General features: G+C 42.3%; 1 protein-coding gene and 1 pseudogene across 12 annotated transcripts in view; one reads left to right on the top strand and one right to left on the bottom strand.

The window, feature by feature from the left end:
- Nucleotides 1-22479, top strand: part of TRAK1 (trafficking kinesin protein 1) — a 210898-nt gene that overhangs the window by 118322 nt on the left and 70097 nt on the right. For 2 of the 12 annotated variants that reach the window (XM_031663455.1, XM_031663454.1), the window contains exon 1: nt 13354-13716. The exons of 9 other annotated variants lie outside the window; for them this stretch is intronic. In XM_031663455.1, coding sequence (XP_031519315.1) covers nt 13653-13716 — 64 coding nt within the window. In that variant the 5' untranslated portion in view covers nt 13354-13652. Of the gene's footprint in view, nt 1-10912; nt 13717-22479 lie in introns of those variants that run through there. One more of the 12 variants, XM_031663452.1, reaches the window with a different exon arrangement.
- On the bottom strand, nt 9746-10471 carry LOC101012209 (annotated as a pseudogene).

Below are 22479 nucleotides of genomic sequence, written 5' to 3'. Positions count from 1 at the left end.
GAATAAGTTAGATTTTAAAAATAATATTTTTATGGCTCACACTTATAATCCCAGTGCTTTGGGAGGCCGAGGCAGGAGGATTGCTTGAGACAAGGCATTTGAGACCAAGCTGGGCAACATAGGGAAACCCCCATCTCTATAAAAAAAAGGTTAAAAAACTACTCAGGTGGTGTATACCTGTAGCCCTAGCTACTCGGGAGGCTAAGGTGGGTGGGTCACTTAAGCCTAGGAGTTCAAGGCTGTAGTGAGCTATGATCGTGCCACTGCATTCCAGCCTGGGCAACTGAGTGAGACTCTGTTTCAGTAAAAAAGAAAAATAAATAAATAAATAAATAAAATAATATTTCTTTCTTTCTTTTTTTTTTTTTTTTTTGAGATGAAGTCTGGCTCTGTTGCCCAGGCTGGAGTGCAGTGGCATGATCTTGGCTCACTGCAACCTCTGCCTCCTGGGTTTTTTCTGCCTCAGCCTCCTGAGTAGCTGGGATTACAGACACATGACACCACACCAGGCTAATTTTTCTATTTTCAGTAAAGACATGGTTTCATCCTGTTGGCCAGGCTGATCTCAAACTCCTGACCTCAGGTTATCCACCCGCCTCAGCCTCCCAAAGTGCTGGGATTATAGGCATGAGCTACCATGCCCGGACAAAATAATATTTCTTTCTATCACGAAAGTATGCTGATTTTAGGTGATTTTGAAGATAAAAACAAAAAGATGACTAATATAGCACCCACCACTCACTTTTTGTGAAATTTTTCTAGATTTTTTTTTTGTTTTTTTTTCTGCAACACATATATTTAAGGACATAATGCATTTTAAATAAATATTATATGTTGATTATTTCCCCTGGCATTAAATTTCTTGAAAAACACAATTTTCAAGCATTGCTTAATATTCTGTCATTTATATTTGACTATTCATCTATTATTGGGAATCCAGGCTATTTCTGCTTCTTCCCCAAACAACACATGGGTGAATACCCTTTTACTTCCGGATATCAGGCCAGATAGTACAAGCAATTTGCCGGAAAACACTGAATTTGGTCTTTAAGAAGCCTAAACGCATCCTAAAGATTTTTTTATTCGATACCCAAGGAGGAATGTCTTACCTCTCTCTTAGTTTGTGCAGGTTGTTATTCATTAGTGAATGTTTGGAAAATAACCAACAGGTAATGGTCAGGAAGGCAATGACTAAAGTTTTTGTGAATATGGCATATAATTTCAAGAAAGATGGGTTTTTTTCCCTTAAACTCAAAGTTTTCAAGAGATGAACTTCTCAAACTTTGTACCAAGGGCAGTTTTGTGGGGGAGAGCAGGAGTGTATGTTATTTTGGAGTTTAGCTAGAATTGAGAGATGCACCTGATCACTGTGGAGTAGTTGATATCTCTGTGTGGGTTGGGTAACGTTGTTTTATAGTGAAGGTTTTCTTCTTCCAAGTGACTCTGAGAGGAGAGAAAGTAGGTTGGAGACCCACCAGTCCTGTGTGAGAGGGCCATTTCTCCATCATCCACCGACTAAATGTGTGACCTTGGGCAAATCACTTATCACTGCATTGAGACTCGGTTTCTTATCTGGAAATTAATTAGCATTAAATATTTTATGGTTCTCTGAATGTTTCTTTGAGAGATTTTCACTCTCTAGTTAATGGTATCCCATGATGAAGTTTTTTAAAATTGTTTTTTGTTTTATGGCCGTTTCTTCTTCTTCTTCTTTTTTTTTTTTGGTCAATTTATTATTTATTAATTAATTTATTTTTTTACTTTTTTTATTATACTTTAAGTTCTAGGGTACATGTGCATAACGTGCAGGTATTATGGTCATTTCTTAATTTGAGTTTTTCTGTATTGCAAAATAGGAATTAAGAGAATAAGGACCTTTTTGTTTTATAGAAATTGTAGTGTTGTTTTCTTTTTCAAATGCAAGTGCTATTAAATTGCGTTCAGGTGATAATCTAGGGAACCTCTTACAAGTATTCTCAGACAGAACACTGTAGACATACGCACTGAACTCTCTAAGCATGTTTTAAATTACCCAGGATTTTTCTTGTTAAGATTTAGATATGTACGAGGCTTAAATTCCAGAAGATTACAAATTGTCGAAAGTAATTTTCATCTTCAGAGAGTAAATTAATGGAGCAGAGTCCATGTCTGCTTGAATGGGCCAATATCCTCTTCCCAGGCCTTTTGTTGAATAGGTGCCTAATGAATGCTTCTTAAATAAGCGAAAATGCAAAGCCACGTTTTTAAATTTAAAAAATAAGCTTTCTCCTTCCTTATCTTTTTTCATAAAAACAAGATTAAAAACCCATATATAGAATAATAAGATCGTTTTATTTGTTGCCACCTTCTAAAGATTGCCTTCATTTTAATTAAAATCCTAAGTGAAACAAAAATAGAGATACTGGCCAGATGTGGTGGCTCACACCTATAATCCCAGCACTCCGGGGGAGTGAGGCTGGAGGATTGCCTGAATCCAGGAGTTCAAGACCAACCTGGGGAACACGGTGAGGCTCCGTCTCTATTAAAAAAAAAAAAAAAAAGGTACAGACACCACAAAATGCAGTACGCCTATACAAATTAAATGAAAAAATAGCACACAGTGCTGACCTTCTGAAGGGGAGTGTGGTCAATAATTTTATTATTTTATGAGGTGGTGACCTAAAAGAAAGCATAGGGAATGTGTGTGTGTGTGTATGTGTGTGTGTGCATGCGTGTGTGTGTGTGTGTTTGGAGGAGGGGTATCTTTTGGAACATCAAGGAGTCTGTTGTCACCTAGACGTGTGTGGTGAGGCAGGGTTGAATGAAAGGAGGAAGGATAAATTATCAGGGTGGAGTAGAGGTTGTACTGAGTTGGAAAGGGGATTTAATTGCCAGGAACTTTTCATTATCATCTGCTAACAAAGCTAATGCAAGATATATACATTATAATGTATTTATAAGTAGTTACCAAGAATTTCTGTTGTGTAAATGCCCAAGTACTCTGGGTATGTCCTTTCTGCCATCCCCAAGCTCTGGGGCCATTTTGTTTACAGGCAAGGACCTAAGTGAGCCCTGAGAATTGTGCCTTCTCTCTTCTCTTATTGCTCACATATGCGCACTCTTCCTTGGGCCCATTTTCCACCACTGTTGGCTGACACAGACGGCTGCAAGATCAAAGGCAGAAGCAGAGACACCCTGGAGCACAATCACTTCCTCTCCATTAGTCAAATGCAGTCACGATGTCTCCACCCAGGTGTGGGCCTGGGTGCCAGATTCTGAGTGGAATTGAAGGCGCCCGTCTTGGGGAGGTAATCAAAGGCAGCCTTGTACCAGGGTGCTTGACAGCACCAGGAGCCTTTCACAGTGTCTGGTGAGCACCGTGGCCAGGTACTCATACTGGTCAGCAGACCTACCCTCATGGTCCTTGGGCTTACTTTGTCACCTGCCACCTGCCAGGTTTCATTTTTTCTCATCAAACCAGATTCCAAGGTTGAGTATTTATTTTTTTCTTTTTAAGAAGAAAAATGCCTGGCAAGCAATTCTGTACAGATTGACAGTTTTTCTTTTTCGTGTTATTTCAGCATATCTAAGACAAAACTGGAACGGACTCAGGTGGGAAATTGACATGACAGCTCAGCTCACACTCCACCCCCCGTGATGGGCCCAGGCTACTGTGGTTCAGCTAAATTTTGGCATGAATGGAATATGGGGCCGTTTGAGCTTCTGGTTTACTTGTGTTTTGAGGCCTGTGGCGCCTGCTACCTGACCTGCTGGACATAGGAGTGAGATTTCCCATACAGCCTCCCAGGCTGGCAGGAGGCAGACTCGGAACCATGCAGGCTGTGTACTGATGCCACCACACACCCAAGCTCTTTTTCTTCTCTCTCTCCTTCTCAGAGGTAGGGTTGATTTTAATGAGAACTACATCGAGGCCAGGATGCATGTTGGCTCCTCAGTGCTCTGCCAAACGCCATCTCCCTGCTTTTAGATATGTTCTGTAAAAGCCAAGCTTTGTTCCCCCACCTTCCCCTGGAGGTGGGTTGGTGCCTGTGCCTGAAATGAGGAGGAGATGTTTTTGGAGGGGGTAGTTGACAGCAAGCTGTTCATTAGCAGCCTGCCTTCTGCCGTGGGTGCTCAGTGACTGGCAGTGGCAACATTTTAAAAAATAAAGATCAGGCTGGATGTGGTGGCTCACGCCTGTAATCCCAGTATTTTGGGAGGCTGAGGCAGGCGGATCATGAGGTCAGGAGATTGAGACCATCCTGGCTCAATGGTGAAACCCCGTCTCTACTGAAAATACAAAAATTAGCTGGGCTTGGTGGCTACTCGGGAGGCTGAGGCAGGAGAATTGGTTGAACCCGGGAGGTGGAGGTTACAGTGAGCCAAGATCGCATCACTGCACTCCAGCCTGGGCGACTGAGTGAGACTCCATCTATAAAAAAATAAATAAATAAGTAAGTAAACAAATAAATAAAATAAAGATCAGAAGGATAACTCTGCAGAAAGAAGCACCTGCTCAGTTAATTTTCTGAAGCAAGTGGAAGGAAGGCCTGCTTGTAAGGCTGTCTTTCATGTGAGCCCCATGGCCCCCTCAAGGACGGAAGGTTAGAAAGCCTCTTCCGAGTCTTCCTCTCTTCTGCTGTAGGCTTCTTGGCTGGCCTGGCATACAGGTGCCCTGACCAACAGGGAGGAAAGCTTTGGAGTCTGAGGGCAGGTTCCAGAGGGGAATTGGGACCTCCGAGGGCTCTGTGTGCTATCAGGAAGGAGGAGCACTGGGGACGCATAGGAATTGGGAAGTTATTTTGTTCAGACGGCCACATCAGGGCCTGGGCATGCCTGTGCTGATCACCTGTGAGGCCTGGGGGAAGGTGGGATGCAGCAAGATCTGTGAGGTCTGAGACACTTGGGCAAACTCATAACTGCATCATTTATATATACTTTATCGCTCAATTGTTAGTGTTCATTCATCTTTTTAATGTATTGCATAAATTGAAATATTCATATACTCACACAACTAATAAGTACAGACTTAGAAATTTTATTAAATTATTTTAAACATTTAAATTTGATTACAAATATATTTAATTAGATCTGCCTTAACATCACAGACCAAATCTATTAGATTCTCTTAAATGCTCACAAAAGAACATGTAGGTCTTCTAGCAATGACAGCAAAACTCCTGATACTCACACTTAACATAAGCATTGGTACTGTGGGTTTAATTCATTTCTTTGTGATTTCTGAATCTGTTTTATATTTTTCCAGTGATCTAGTAACCTTTATAGATATTAAAGAAAATACGATCTCAGCAGCTCTGTTAGATTCCTAGGGCTGCCATAACAAATTACCACAAACTTGGTGGCTTAAGACAATAGAAATTTATTCTCTCACAGTTCTGGAGGCCAGAGGTCCAAAGTCAAGGTGTTGATACTGCTGGTTCCTTCTGGACACTCTGAGGGAGAATCCGTTCCCTGCCCCTCTTGCAGTTTCTGGTGGCTGCCGGCCATCCTCAATGTTCCTAGGCTTGTGGCCGCATCCCTCCAGGTTCTGCTCTGTCTTCACGCTGCCCTCTCCTCTGTGGGCCTTTTCTCCTCTTCTCTTCTGAGGACACTTGCCATTGGATTGAGGGCCCACCTCAATCAAGGATGATGTCATCTCAAGACTTTTAACTAAATGACACCAGCAGGGCCAGGCACGGTGGCTCACGCCTGTGATCCCAGTACTTAGGGAGACCGAGGCAGGCGAATCACTTGAGGTCAGGAGTTTGAGACCAGCCTGGCTAACATGGCAAAACCCCGTCTCTACCAAAAATACAAAAAATTAGCCAGGCATGGTGGCGCATGCCTCCCAGCTACTCAGGAGACTAAGGCAGGGGAATCACTTGAACCTGGGAGGTGGAGGTTGCAGTGAGCCACGACTGCGCCACTGTACGCCAGCCTGGGTGACAGAGCGAGACTCTGTCTTAAAAAACAAAATAAAACAAAAAAAGAAGAAAATGAATGACACCTGCAAAGACCATTTTTACACCTCCACAGCTTCCAGGTGGACATTATCTTTGGAGGGGCCACCTTCGACCTGATGTCTTTTCCTGAAATGACAAATTCTTTATATTTGGCCACTTGTGGTTGTGACCCAGTGTCCCATCCAAATGACACACTCATCTGGAACATGTTTGAACACACGTACAAGGTTTCTTAGTGTCTTACTGTTATCATTAGCAGCTTTTATTGAGCTTTTATCTTCCAGGAATTTGGGGCCCCAGTGTGGGCAATCAGTTCTCCTCTGAAGCCCTCTGGCTGATCCGTCATCTTACAGCCCTGGGGGTGATCCTGCTCCTACCTAAGTGTAGTCTGTGCCCACAGCGTCAGGCCTTTCTGTTCTTGATACTTGCTTCCTCCTTCCATGTAGGGTTGGCTTATTCAGAGCCATCCTACTTAGAGATGTATTTGTACATTGTTTTATAAAAGGCATTAGTGGCAGAAACAGAGCAGTCATACATACCCACCTCTGCTGCTTCCTAAAATGGATTAAAAATAACTTCCTAATATATTCTCCCTTCCTTTATATGTCAGTTGCCCTGTCACTTGGTTACCCTTTTCATTTTGATATTGAAGATTCATGGCCTTTACAGGTTCACCTTGTCTCTTTTAACCGTTATTGACTGTGTTCTCTTTTGGATATTCAAATTGTCACAACACAGTGCATGGTAGTCCTTTTAAGATGGCTTTTGTATACCTTATCACTTCTACCCCAGACCTTTTGACGTGGTCTTTGCTTTCTTGAAAGCTGGTGTTGCAGGTCCCTCTTGATTTTCCCTGCCCCAGGACATGGAATCAGCAGCTCTACAAGGAGCCCTGTTAAGGTCTAACCTAAATCTGGGCACCAGAATGTTGACTTGCTGCTGATGGATTGGAGGGGTGTCTTTGTTTTTTTTTTTTTTTTGAGACGGAGTCTCGCTGTGTCACCCAGGCTGGAGTGCAGTGGCCGGATCTCAGCTCACTGCAAGCTCCGCCTCCCAGGTTCACGCCATTCTCCTGCCTCAGCCTCCCAAGTAGCTGGGACTACAGGCGCCCGCCACCTCGCACGGCTAGTTTTTTGTATTTTTTAGTAGAGACGGGGTTTCACTGGGTTAGCCAGGATGGTCTCGATCTCCTGACCTTGTGATCCGCCCGTCTCGGTCTCCCAAAGTGCTGGGATTACAGGCTTGAGCCACCGCGCCTGGCCTAGGGGTGTCTTTGTTTAGCCACTATGTGACAGAGCTGGAAAGAGTTGTTTTGTTTGTTTGTTTTTAATATCACGAAGTTACATAGATATTTTCAGTTTAACTCTTACTTTCCTGATCATTTATTTTGTTCTTTTTTTTAAAAAAAAAAAAAGAAAAAAACTTCTCAATTTGTTTTCTCTCTGAGGTGCTAACTTGAGTCTTTAATTGTACCTCTTCTTTTTTTTTTTCTTTCAAATTCCATTAGCAAATAATCCTTGGATGCTTTTTCATTCACTTATTGAGAAGTGGAAAAGGCTTAGGATGGGGATCATTTCTGGTTTATATCCAGATGCTTTTGGTATTCTCTGTGCAATCCTGGGCAAGTGACTTAAACCACTTAAGACCCCTTTCCTTGTATCCACAATGAGGGAGCCATTAGGTCGAGGGGTCTGAGGAGTAAGTGAGATATAAAGTACTAAATGCCAGGTATACAGTCAGCACTTTCTAAATGGGGCAGCTGAAGATGTGACTAAGGAATGGCTGACCAGGTGGCTGTGAGGCTTACCTGAGACTGCTCCTGGGACCTGTTCTTATTCCTGACTTTCTGGTGGCAGTGATGGAGGAGAGTAGGGTCATGGTAGGGAGGAGTCTGCTTTTTCAGCCGCAGTAAACCTGGGCCAAGGGAGAGCTGTAACCCTCAGGAGTGTTGGGACTCCTGGCGTGAAGGAAAGTGGATTTGATGTCAGATAGACTTGGATTTTAATTGTGAAACTCTTTGCAGAACTATGGACAGATTACTTTGTCTTTCTGAGCATATGAAAGCGTTTTGGTGTAGTTCACTTTGAAATTGCCTTGAAGCTCATAAAAATCACCCCTAAATGATGCTGTTTCCTTTGTGCTTATTTATACATTGTTTTGTTTCTTTCCCTTTTGCTTAAAAAGTGAATTGGTTATGTGCAGCCTTTGGACTTAATGTAAGCTGTGCTCAGTAATGTATTGTCACTGATATAGGGTCCCTCACTCCCTACTTCACCCCACCTGTCACTCCTGCTCATTACTGTGAACTCAGTGCCTTTGAATCAGTTATGCTGGAAAAAGCTTACAAATGGCATTTCTACCTCATTTCCCTAATTATAGCTTAGGAATTTGTGCCCTCTTTTTAATTGTTCATTTCCTGTGTATTTCCCTTAAAAAAAAAAAAAGATTAGAGTGATGAAGATGACCACAACTAACATTTATTGCAAACTCATTTTGTCCTAGGCACTGTGTTAAGTGCTCTGCCATACACTAATTGATTATAGCTTCCCCTGTCTTTGTGCAATGTATTATAATTACCCCCATTTAGCAGATGAGACTGATGTATCTAATAAAGTCACAGACGTGGAAAACAAAGAGCCTGTACCAAACCTCAGACCATCTGACTCCAAAAGCCCATGCTCTTAACTATGAAATCTGTTATTTTTTACTTGTTTTATGGTAATGGGGTAGGAATAAAAATGTTAAACAAATTCATAGTGCCATAAGGTAAATATGCCACGTTTTATTTAAGGGGTTTCTATCAAAACAAAAAAGCAAGCAAATAAGGGATTTGTATCCTTGTATTTTTTTTAACTTTAACATAATTTATTCTTATAATTTGAGAATACATTGTTCCATATAGATTGGATTATTTCATTAAAATGTATTTGTTTCTTGATTCTGTTACATATAAAATTATATGTGGAGAAAACATGTGCAAAGAGATGGCTAGGATTTTAGTAAAAGACAAAGGTTTATCGTGAAAGCTAATCTTTTATATAACTCTTGGGATCAGTTGAACCCTGCTGAAGTATTACATTTCTTCAATTCTAAATTTCATACAATGTCAGTTTTTCTATGTCTATTGCATTTAAGTAATATTCATTGCATTTTTCTTTTATTTTTTAATTATACAAGTAATGCATGCTGATTGATTGGTAAAAAGTCTTGCAGTCTGTAAGTAAGACACATAGTCATAATCTTCCATCTCCTCTCCTCCCCAAAGGAGCTACTTTAACATTTTAGTATATATTTTCTTCTACAAAGATATATGCAGTTTTGAAAATTTAACAACCGCCTAATTAAGAATGGGCAAAGAGAGCCGACTATCGTGGCTCATGTCTGTAATTCCAGCATTTTGGGAGGCTGAGGTGGGCAGATCACTTGAGGTCAGGAGTTTGAGACCAGCCTGGCTAACATGGTGAAACCCCGTCTCTACTAAAAATGCAGAAAATTAGCTGGGTGTGGTGGCACGCACCTTTAATCCCAGCTACTCGGGAGGCCGCAGCATGAGGATCACTTGAACCTGGGGTCAGAGGTTGCAGTGAGCCAGGATCGTGCCACTGCACTCCAGCTTGGACAACAGAGCGAGACTCCGTCTCAAAAAAAAAAAAAAAAAGTTATGTGCATTTTTGAACAAAGATATTTGATATGATTTGTAAACAATAAAAAATTTATGCATTACATTTTCACACCTTAGCATAATTTTCAGTTGCCGAAACTCAAAAGCATGTCGATGTTACTCGATTTTGTATACATCTCATTTACTTTTCTGTAAGTAGATATAACTTTTCAAAAATGTAGTCAATTCCCCAACTTTCATGTTGTTCTTCAAAAGCATCAATCTTCTCAAGACAATGAATATTGCATATTGTACTGAACAACCTTTCAATTTCAGCATGTGGAACATAAGACAGTGGGCCTGCATGTTTAGTTGAGTCGTAAGAAAGAACAGACCGGAGGTACTGAAACCCTTTTCCCAGGAGAGACAACATCGTATCTGCATAATGTTCGAAATCTCCTAGATTAATGGCAACCAGTGCTCCTCTATCCCAAATTCTATCAAATTTGTCGATATGTGTTTGTGGAAGATAAAAAATGCTGCAACAGTACAATGAAATGTTCTCTGAAGAACTCTTAAATACTTTGGCTTCAGGAACTTCGCTGATTGGTTCTTCTGAGTAAGAAAGATTCTGCTCTGTAAAAAATTCTCATATCCCAAGTGCGCTGATTTATACACCAACTATACTGTGTCCTTGGTCTGCAAACCATTTCATCTCAACAAGGAGGAAAAAATACCTTCAGTCTACTCTCGCCTTTAAGAAAAGTATCCAAATGCTTATTCAATAGTTGATGTCCTTGTTCTCGATGAAAAGCAGTATTGCTGTTCACCCACTTGTCTTGCCATTCTTCCAGAGTTTGTACTTGGTTTTCCTGACCTCAGTATTGGGATACTCTTCCATATCAAGTGAAGCTCTTGTATCATTCATAGTTTCATAGATACCATTGTCTCATAAGCGTATGTTTTTAATGCCTTTACTGGTTTATTACAAAGGATACTGTGAAGGATACAGATGAAGAGCTACATAGCTCCAGGAACTTCCATGTGTTCAGCTATTAGGAAGCTTGTCTGACTTTCATGTGATGCTTTGAGGAGTTTACATTTCCTGTTCCTTTATTTTATTTTATTTTTTAGTTTTTGAGGTTAGGGTCTCACTCTGTCAACCAGACTGCAGTGCAGTGGCATGATCACGTCTCACTGCAACTTTGAACTCCTGGGCTCAAGTGATCCTCCAGCCTCAGCCTCCCAAGTAGCTGGGACTACAGGCATGTGCCACCACACCTAGCTGGTTTAAACTTTTTTTTTTTTTTGGTAGAGATGAGGTTTGGCCATGTTGCCCAGGTTGGTCTTGAACTCCTGGCCTCAAACTGTCCTTCCTTCCTGGCCTTCCAAAGTGGTAAAAGTAGAGGCATGAGCCAATGCAACCAGCCCTCCGGTTCCTTTATTAAATCATTTTGCAAATTCTTGTTGGGCCTCCCCAACCCTGATTGGATCGAACTGGTGAACATTGCTGATTTTTTAGGAGTTTGTTGTTAACTATTTGCCTGTTTATAAGGCCCATCATCATCTTTTTAGAAAGACCTTATGGAACTTTAAACAAAACCTCAGAAAACCTCGGGACACCGGCCTCCATTCATCTGTCTTGAGGTGAACGTCTGAGGGGGCTGTTTGGTGGCTTGCAGTAGGGCTCTTGAGAGGCACCATCAAGGCCAGAGATAGGATGATATAAAAGACTAGAGGGAGAGATGAGACGTGTCAGGTAGCAGGGGCAATTTTAAGAAAGGAATTAAAATCATTGTCTGCTGACTTTAGTCACAAATCCTAGAAAACTTAAAATGCATATTCAAGTTGGAATCAGGGAGAGGGAATAAAGTAAGTGAGGGAGGCTATGGGATCTGATGTCTACTTTGACCATAAAGAATGTGCAGTTGGGTTGGGGATGCCTTGGAGGAGGAAGAGATGATGACAGAGGGACACAGGTCCTCCATGGTATAAGTGGTAGCCAGGAGACAGCATGGCCAGGGATGGTGTCATTCCCTTGTCTCCTACATTTTCTGAACTTTTCTGGAATCCTGTTAACAATTTTAGCCAAAATTCATCATCAACATCAGTGGTTCCACTGCCCCATGCAGGGATGGTTTCTTTGTCTGCTTGTGGTTTGGGCCCCTGCCTTTAACTTCTCTTTTCCCCCCGAGACTTGAGGTTCTGTTATCCATAGTGCCAAAGGATTGGATCCCTGCAGTCCACAAGGGGACAGGACCTGCTGTCACTAAAGGCTGGGCCAAATGGGGTCAGCCAGCCACCTGGCAAGTGGGAAGGTCTGATGTGGTATCCTGCCCAGATGTGCAAGCAAGGCCTAATGGTGAGGGCCAGAGGTGGCTGTAACATGAGGAGAGGGTACCCCAGGGCAGAGAGAGATTTCTTTGAGGACCTCACAACACAGCATTACAGGCTCTTCAGCTTCCAGTGATTTAGGAAGATTGAGACAGATCAGTACAAAGTATAGATTCCATCTAAGATTCTCTATATAAGATGTATGTGTCTATGTGATTTTCCTTTAAATTTTCTATTTTGTACACAGAAGCAGCAGACATACACATGTATAGAAACACACACACATTATTATCTGTATATATGCTGCTGTTAACACCAACAGATACTTACGGTACCTGGCCAAGAGGTCAATGAAGTAAGTAAGTAGTTTTGGTTTAGGGCAAGGTTCTCAACCAGGCAATTTTGCATCCAGGGGACATTTGGCAATGTCTGGAGACATTTTTGGTTGTCACATCCTGGGGGGTAGAGAGTCGTGCTACCTGCGTTTAGTGGGTAGGCACCAGGGTTGCTGCTAAACATCCTACAATGCCCAGAATAGCCTTCCACAACAAGAATTATCTAACCTCAAATGTCATTAGTGCTGAGGTTGAGAGACCCTGCTTTAGGGAATGAAATTCAACCTATAGGATAGTCTAAAATCTGTCTTATTATCCACTACCTTGTTTTATTATGAATATTTCAAACATATCAAACATTTAGAACTAATATTAACTGTATTTTTTAAGGAAATAAAACATATGGGTGCATTTCTAAGGAAAGTTTTGAAACCCCATTTCCTCACTCCTTCCCCAGAGGCAACTAACGTCCTACAAATGGACTGTTTTCTTCTAGTGTGTGCATTTTTGCGCCTTGATTACACATGTAAGTGTCCATGAAACAGCATATTGTACTGCACAAACCCTTTGTGATGGTGCCCTCCTCTATTTGTATGTGATAGGCTATTTTTCTAGAAGTTTGAGCAAAGGCATGAGCAGAGAATAGTAGTGCATCTAAATGAAAATGTTTCCATTTTCTAAGTCATGTACGTTTCCTTTAAGTGGTGGTCAAACATTATAAAAGACATTTAATGTGTTAAATCAGGTTGAAGAAAGGAAACCAAAAGTAATGATTTGCAGATTTTAAAAGGTAGCAGTTTTCAAAGCCAGAATCTTCTTTCTGTCGTGACCCAGAGTAGGGTGAATAAGCTTGTCCTTACATTTATTGAAGGTGATGATGGTGCTGACCCCGCTGTCTCTCCCTTGCCTGTACCCTCTCTTTTCCCTGCCTGGCATCTCTCAACCTCTGCTGCCAGCATCCTTGGAAGACATTTCCTCCATCTCTGCATCATTTTTCAGAGCCGGCCAGTTTCTATGGCAACGGTTAGATTGAAAAATGAGCGGCGAGCAGGAGACGAGGCTTGAGTGAGACAGCCGGTGGTGGTGTGTGTCCCTGACGTCACCCTCTGGGCGTCTGGATAGGATGATCTTGGCTACTCCCATTCAGGGCTGCTGTCCAGTGCCGCTTTATTGGCAGTGCTGCCAGGGTCTCCAGTAGCTCTGCAAATTGCCTTCCTTTCTGCTCCTCCTACTCCCTCCCTCCCCCATATAATTTTTCTTTTCATTGCCCACATTCCTGTTTTGGCTCCAGACTGTCGTTAAGAATGTACAGCCTAATTCTGGTGTGTTTCGGGATGTTCTTCTGCCCAATATTCTGGAAGGGCGGGGAGGCATGGCAGCGTTTTACTTGATGTTGATGGCACTGTGAAGTCCATTCTTTCCTCTGCAAGACTACTGACTATGCAGAAATTTATCGAAGCGGATTACTATGAACTAGACTGGTATTATGAAGAATGCTCAGATGGTAATTATGGCCCCTGCAAAATACAGCTGGGATGTGTATAGGGGCATTGTCTCCTTCTGGGTGGCAGGGGGGTCCTGAAACCTTTAGGGGAGACAGGCGGCTGGCGGGTGGAGGGTACCAGAACTAGCACCACTGGCTCCGACAATTCCAAAGGCATGGTGGAGGAGGTGGCAGGTGGGCAGGGCTCTTTACCGTGAAAGACTCCTGCAGTATGTATGATCATTTGCTTAGAAGGGGAGATGGTTTTTGGTATGCTGGGCTTGTAAGTGTTATACTTCTATTGGATTGAATTCTCTCTGGTGTGAGACGTGAGTGTGTTGTTGATGCATGTATGTGTGCAAGTGGAAATGTGTTCACTGCGCTCTTGCTGTTGGAGGGGTTAGGAAACTGGGGGCTTGGAACAGTGTGTGCAAGAGGTGGCTTCCTGGACTGTCAGCAGCAGGCCTTGAAGACTCTGCCCTTTTCTGAGCCCAGACCTGGGAACTATCGGAGGCTGGAGAAAAGGCAGAAGCAGCTTACCACTTAGCGGGTGATTCAAATGAAGTTTGCGGGTTGGATCCAACAGAGGTGGGGGTGGGGCGGTGATGGGAAGGGCAGGGAAAGAATGTGTCCTTCTGTCACTACCTTGGTTTGTGCAGGGAGGGTGTGGCACATTCCAGGGGAGACTGGGTGGAGGCCAAGTGTGTGGCTGGACAGGTCTCAGGAGGTTTCAAGCACATGGAAAACAGCACTGAGGTGCGTTCTCAGAGAGATCACAGTGGGCGGGGTCTCAGGTTCCTGGGGTGTTGGACATCAAAATTGTGTATTACACAGTTAATCTAATCTGTCTTCTTCAATTTCTTCTTGAAAATGACCCTCATATCACATGCCTTCACAAAAGAAGGGCACAATTAATATATGCACTTTGAGGGTCTGTTCCCCAGTGATGATATGTTCCCAGCCCTATATGAGCCATTAATAGATAAGGTAAGTGCTTTTTAATTGAGTCGGGAGTTTCAGAATGCTCTATTCCTGACTACATTTGATTAACCTGAATGATGTAACAGGCTGGGACCTGGCCTAGTTAGTAAACTGAAAAACTGCGTAATTATCTCTTATCCACTGATTTTTGCCTCGACTGTGGGTTAAGGCTTTCTCAGGGGATGGTATTTAAATATGCAGAAAAACTATGCCAGTTCAACTTCACTGTCCCCCGGCTTTAGATGCAGACATTGTCATGTTGGTTCTGTGTACATCTTTAACTGTCTTGAGTAACAAGGATTGGAGGCAGCTCCCAGGGTTATGAGGGCAAAGGACGAATGAGTTCTTTTTTCTTTGGAATCTATTCATTCTTAAAGCAAGTTCCCATTCTGTTACCTAACTCCAAAAGGAAATTCTAGAGATGCTCCTTTTTGGAAACCATCATTGACCTCCTTCTAGTTTCCTTGGTGATTTGTGACTCATTGAACCCTCTCTAACTTTTTTAAGTAAGTGATTGAATACATCCTCACTGTACCATTGGATTAGGGAGCACTGGTTACAGCAGGCTGCTGTCAGAGGCCTGTGGATGAGTCAGGTGTGGCCATAGCTCTGTGGATGCCATCCTAGAAGTGGGGGAAGAAGGTTTCCTAATACCATGACCCAATTGCCACACCATCCAGTTCCCTTTACACCCTGAAATAAAGCCAGTCACTTGCCATGGTCAATCTGGAGGGTGAGTGGAGGCCTGCTCTTATCTGGGTGTCCATCAGAAGGATTTTCTTACCCAGCATTTCCTCAGTTGAGTCTTTTGGCCCTGAGAGATCCTGATCTGTCTTCCTCTAAGAGCAAAGGAAAATGGAAGAGGAGATGGCTCATCTGTTCAAGGGTAAATATATTAATTGCTGTTATTGTCTGAATGTATGTTGAGCAAAATACTTGTCTTTTATCCTCTATCCCGTTTTGGATGAAGAGAAGAAGGTTTTTGAGGCAGACTTTACTGGGACCACTGGCATTTTCATAATCCCATTTAAAGAGGCAGTAAAGTAGGGAATAAAAGGAACAGAAGTTCAGAAATTGGTTTAGGAAATGTACAAAAAGGAGATTTCTATTATGCACTACTTTTGTGGTTACTTGCTTACACATTTCTAACTAGTTGGGTTCCTTCCTAGCTTCAGGCAGGTTAGTCTGGAAATGAAATTTGCCCCTGTTTATAAGTACCTGTCTTTTATTTGCCTCTCTCTTTTTTATTGCAAGTCAATAGACATGCACCATTGCTTTGTCTCTGATTATTTGGCATTTGAATTGCCAATGAGGGAAGCTTTTAGGGAACTTTTGATACGAATAAAAGGTGAGTCAAATGTTTTGAAAAAGATGCAGAATCATCATTTATGTCAGAGTTACTGACTCACACTTAAATTGCAGTGTTAGCACTGAAAAAGAAGTGTATATGCATGGGAATATAGATTGCAGGCCAATTAGGACCCCTCTTTTGAAGTTGGAATTAAGGGATAGCTACTGTTCTCTTATATCTTTGAGGGATAGGAGAACTTTATTCAGTGTTGAGTAACTGTATTCCTCCCATTTATTAATGTTTGTTGTGGTGGTTTTCTATTCAGCACTCATCTCTGCCTGCCCTGCTCTCCCGCCCTCAGAGGAGAATATAACAAGAGGCATGGGACAGGGGCTTACAAGGATAAGACATTGGAGGGGTTGATTACCCAGTGTCTTCAAGTGACTTTTATAAGAGATTTGAAATAGCCAGCAATCGATACAAAATAGCAGTAGTCTTGGCAGAATTTGCACATACATACTCAATGTTTACAGTTTAAACTCTAGTGTCAGACAGGGTCATGGTTACTCAGATTGGATGCATCCCATCTCTGGTGCAGAACCTCTAAAACTTGGGAAATCATTGAAAATCGTCTGCCTATTAAAAAAGCAGATTCTCAGACTCACATCAGACTAGGATAAGTCCTGAGAAATCTAAATTTTTTAGCACATACTTTGGGGGATTCTTTACATCATGTGTATTTGGGAAACTGTGCTCCTGTCGGTGGAAAGCAGCCCCAGGCATGGGGAGGGGCTGGAAAAGAATTATTTAGGTCAGTTTCAGGATCTTAGATTGTTTCTTGGCTACACTGGTCACTTTTTCAAGTGTGCTTAGAAAGAGTATGACACCTTTTTAATTTTCAAAAGGGCTTGGGTTCAGTGTATGTACTTATGTTAAAGAAACAGCCCTCTTTGTAGTTACTCTAGAAATAGGTAGAATGGCAGAAAGAGCGCTGGCTGGCTGTGTTTGAGGGCTGTACTTCGTGTGGCCACCTGGTATGGGAATATCCTGGGATTTCTGTGGGCCTCTGTGAACCCAGATTCCCCATCTGGAAAACAGGAGTAACAACACTGGTTGGAACCTTTGTGGAGTGTAAATAAAGTAATAGCTCTTTGTAATCGACGAAGAGCCAGGTCAGTGTTTAATTTTATTTTCTCAGAAACATTACTAGTTATTAAGTCCTTTAACAAAAAAATCTCTTTGAAAAGGCTGATGGGGGCCTGGCATAGTGGGTCACGCCTGTAATCCTAACATTTTGGCAGGCTGAGGTGGAAGGATCGCTTGAGGCCAGGAGTTTGAGAGCAGCCTGGGTAACATGGTGAAACCCTGTCTCTACAAAAAATCAAAACATTAGCTGGATGTGGTGGCATGCACCTATAGTCCCAGCTACTTAGAAGCTGAGGTGGGAAGATTGTTTGAGCGCAGGAAGATGAGGTAAGCTATAATTATGCCACTGTACTCCAGCCTGGGCAATCGAGTGAGATCCTGTCTTTAAAAAAAAAAAAAAAAAAAAAAGGTATTTTGAACAAGGTGCAGCATTTTGACCACCTGTTCATGGCATCAGTTTCTTTTGTAATCAGACTTGCTCTCCATCCCCGCTCACCTCCCCCTTTTATAACCTGATAGATTTGAATGTTGGGGCAGGAGGTGGTCTAGTTCATACTGATTTCACAAATGAAGAAACTCAGGTAGATTGTCGCAGAAGTTATTCTTATAGCTTCTTACTCCATAATGAAGATTTATGGTATACGCAAGGCCAGTCTGGTGTGCTCTGTCCTCACCTGATTTCAGTGATCTCTAAAGTGTCACCCAAGATGGCGGTGGCTGGTTCGTGATTTTTTTTTTTTTTTTTTTGTGCATGAGTGAAGTTTTGTTAGAGGTATTTTAAGCATTAATTGAAAAACTGCATTTCTGAACTGAGTTTTCGAATTTTCCTACACGTTGATGCAAACAGATCCCCAGATCCCCATTCCTCTGTCTTGTGTTTTATCGTGTGATGCACCCGTGAAGGTAGAGGTTGACTTCTCTCTTTCCACACACAGCACTCTTCTCTATGGTTATTAAGGGGATTAAAAAAAGAAAAAGAATGAAATGTAAACAGTTTTGTAATGTAACTGTTTTAGAATTAAGTTTTTATTAATATAACTGGCTGTAGTACAATAGAGATAATGCCCTCTCTGACATAGGAGCTGAGGACTAGAGACTTGGCAAGAAAGCCAAAGCAAGCCCAGTACCCAAGTTTTTGGAGCTTTGTGGTGCTCTTGTTTATTTATTTAATTAATTTTTTCTTTCTTTTTTTTGAGATGGAGTCTTGCTATGTCATCCAGGCTAGAGTGCAGTGGCCCGATCTCGGCTCACTGCAACCTCCGCCTCCCATGTTCAAGCAGTTCTCCTGCCTCAACCTCCTGAGTAGCTAGGATTACAGGTGCCGGCCACATGTCTGGCTAATTTTTGTGTTTTTAGTAGAGATGGAGTTTCACCATGTTGGCCAGGCCAAGGCCTGCCTTGGCCTCCCAAAGTGCTGGCATTACAGGTGTGAACCACTGCACCCAGCGTTATTTATTTATTTTGAGGCAAGGTCTTCTTCTTGTCACCCAGGCGGGAGTGCAGTGGCATGATCACGACTCACTGCAGCATTGACCTCCTGGGCTCAAGCGATCCTCCTGCCTCATTTTAAAATTTTTTTGTAGAGATGGGGTCTCACTGTGTTGCCCAGGCTGGTCTCGAACTCCTAGGCTTAAGTGGTCCTCCTGTCTCAGCCTCCCAAAGTGCTGGGATTACAGGTGTGAGCCTCTTTGCCCAACCTTATTTATTTATTTAAATCGTATGAGCAAGGTCTTTGGGGACATGACCCTCAGTAGGGCCAACCCTGCTCTCTAGGAGCAGAGAAGTGAGATGTGAGTGAGGAGCATTGAGCATCAATGGGACAGATGAAGTGGAGAGAAAGTCAGACCTGAAGGAGATGGGGAGCAGTGCTGAACCAGACCTTGAAAGATAGGAGGAGTTAGGCCTTGGGAGTTGGGGATGTTGAGGTATAGCAGAGGAAAAACTTCATGCTTCTACCCTGCTTGATTCAGTAGCTAGGTGCCCTGAGAATCAAACTGATAAAAGACATTAACAAGAGAAAAATCAGTTTTAATTATGTAAGTAGGCACTGGCAATCACAAAGAAATAAGAGTCAAAGAGGCAATTAAAATTTGGAGGGTTCTGTATCATCCCAAAGGGCAACAAAGTATGGAGAAAAGGTGAGACAAAGGAAAAGGGGTTTGGGGTTCCTGCTGGGGAGTAAGTTATGGGAAGGCAACTTGGAAATGTGGGATATGCAAGGCTTGTTTAATAAGGTGTGTGGAGATTCAAGTGGGTGCCTCGTCCGTTGATAAGAGATTGTACAGGAGACAGAGACTCCAAATGTAAATTTCCTTTATAAAAGGGAAATTTATGCTCTGTTTTTAGAGCTTTCCCGGCATCTGCTGTTCCTCAGTTGCTTGTGCTCAAAATAAACCTTATGCCAAAGGGGCATATTTTGTTTGGGGGTGGCAGTCTGGTCCCCTTCACAGGTGAGCTAAGGCCGTAGCATTATGTGGGCAGAAGTTAACAGCTTGTTTTGTCTGTTTGAGGTGTGGTGGGAAGACAGGCTGGGAGCAGAGGCTGCAGGGGAGATGCAGGGTGTGGAAGCCAAGAAAACATAGAGTTCCCATCTTAAAAATAAGGGGCACCCTTTAGATCAGTGCTATCCAGTGGAGCTTTTTGTAATGCTGTAAATGTTCTTTTCTCTGCGGTCAAATATGGTAGCCACTGGTCACATATGGCTGTGGAGCACTTGAGATGTGGCTAGTGTGACTGGATTTTAAACTTTATTTAATTTTAATCCATTTAAATGTAAACATAAATAGCCCCAGTGGCTCGTGGCCACTCTTTGGACAACACAGGGTAGAGCTTTGGGAAGATGACTTCTATGGAGTATATCAAGTAGATGTGAGCGGGAGACAGAGAACGATGTGCCTCCGCCCTGCAAGAGGTGATTGACCCTCCCCTCCACTGGTCTTCCTGTCCAGTGTTCCTGGAGATGGATCAGGCACTCACTCTCTGCTTCCCTGCTGTGGGTCCCAGTGTCTAGTCTACGCCTTTGATACAGCACACACATCTGTTACTTAACTGTCTTTCACACCTCCAGCTCCAGGCTCCATGTCCAGCCTGGCCCAGCTCTCTTCATCCCTCAGTTGGCACAGGGATTCCCAGGCTTTCTTGCCAGTCTTTGGGGGTCCTATTTTGCTTTGACTTTTGGAGAAACTACACTCTCAGGGAAGATGCCCTTTGGCCCATCTCTGCCTTCAACCGTGAAGTGAAGGCAGATGTGCATGAGTTTGGAGAATTCTGTCACACCCTTGCAGCAGGAGGGGAGGAAAGAAGAGATTGGGAGAGGGATATCCTGAAGAGTGTCTAAACCCAGAGAAATGGGGTGACATGAAGCATCTAGGGGTTGATCCTGTGTTCAAAATTTCATGTCTTACACAGCAGCCAGCCTGAAGGGGCTTCCACTGGCCTAATATGGGGCAATTTGAACATCAAAATAAATAATAATAGTCAAGGATTATGATTTATAGAATAAAGGAAGAATCCATGAGTCTATACTGATATAAATAAATGAATGACTAAATAATGGGAGGGAAGAAAAAGTTATTACTAACAATAGAAAGCCAACTAATAAGTGTTGGAATGATGGAATTAGTAATTAGAAATTCACCACTTTCCATCCACATAAATGATGAAGACAAGACTTATTAAAACTAGTGGTCTCGAAGTATATCATTGTGAAACACTGTTGAATAACAAAGGGAAAAATAATAGCTTCGCAGTGGGGAAACCAAATGATCAAAGTTGACATTGGAATTTAAAAACTGGAGCTTTAAAAATTACTGATGGGGGCCGGGCGCAGTGGCTCATGCCTGTCTGTAATCCCAACACTTTGGGAGGCCGAGGTGAGTGGATCACTTGAGGTCAGGAGTTTGAGACCAGCTTGACTAACATGGTGAAAACCCATCTTTACTAAAAATACAGAATTAGCCAGGTGTGGTGGTGGGCGCCTGTAATCCCAGTTACTTGGTAGGCTGAGACAGGAGAATAGCTTGAACCCAGGAGGCGGAGGTTGCAGTAAGCAGAGATTGCACCACTGCACTCCAGCCTGGGAGACAGTGAGACTCTGTCTCAAAAAAACAAAACAAAACAAAATAATCATTACTGATGGATGGGACCAGGCATGGTGGCTCACACCTGTAATCCCAGCACTTTGGGAGGCTGAAGCAGGTGGATTGCTTGAGCCCAGGAGTTTGAGACCAGCCTGGACAACATAATGATGAGACCCTGTCTCTACAAAAAATAAAAAAATTAGCAAGGCATGGTGGTATGTGCCTATGGTGTCAACTACTTAGGAGGCTGAGGTGGGAAGATCGCTTGAGCCTAGAGGTTGAGGCTGCAGTGAGCCATGATCACACCACTGCACTCCAGCCTGGGCAACAGAATGAGACCCCGTCTCAAAAAAAAAAAAAAAGTTAACATTGACAGTAGTGGGACTGCTCCACAGCAGACGCCCCCTGAGAAGATACATTGAAGAGAAAGTAACACCACTTCTGTGTTTTCTTGCCGAAAGTTCATAAACAAAATCTAATCATAAGAAAACACCAGGAATACCCAAAGTGAGGGACCTTCTGCAAAATAATTGACCTGTATTGTTTAAAATATCTATGTCTTGAAATACGAAGACTCAGAAATTGTTTCATATTAAAGAAAACTTAAGAGACCTGACTGTTGAATGAAACACATGATCTTGGGTTTCTTTTGCCATAAAGGATGTTATTGGGACAACTGAAGGGAATCTCAATAAGGTCTATGGGTTACAAAATAGTATTGTTTCAGTGTTGAAAAAGAGAAAGTAAATGTAGTAAATGTTACCATTTGGGGAATCTTTTTGTACTATCCAGGAGTTTTCTGTTCTATCCTTGTAACTTTTCTGTAAATCTTAACTATGTACCCCCAAAAAACAAAATATTCATTGTTCATTTCCGATGGAGGGATACCAGTGTTTACTGTAGTGTTATTTAAACTATTCTGCATATTTTAAATATTTTTATAATTAAAAGTTAGGGGAAAAGTAATAAAGTCATGTTCTAAATATTATGTAATATATAGAGACTTGGACATCATTTAGAATATCTAAGTCTTTGTATATTTCATAATAGGGACACTCTAGATTTGAATTAAAAGATGAGTATAAATGAATTTATTATGAGTAAAGTCACTTGATAGTATTTTTGAATCGGTGAAGTTAGCTTTTGTTTTCCTTTATGTACACTGTGGCCAGCACAATATCCTACTCATCTTATTGTCAATCTGATACTTGCTGAATGAATCATGCACAAGGTGGAGCTTCTTCCTCTCTCTTCCCTTCTTGGGGGTTCAGAAAAACCATTTGTGTC

Source organism: Papio anubis, chromosome 2 (assembly GCF_008728515.1).
Source record: "Papio anubis isolate 15944 chromosome 2, Panubis1.0, whole genome shotgun sequence".
Classification (NCBI taxonomy): domain Eukaryota; kingdom Metazoa; phylum Chordata; class Mammalia; order Primates; family Cercopithecidae; genus Papio; species Papio anubis.
This window is presented reverse-complemented; position numbering and strand designations above follow the sequence as displayed.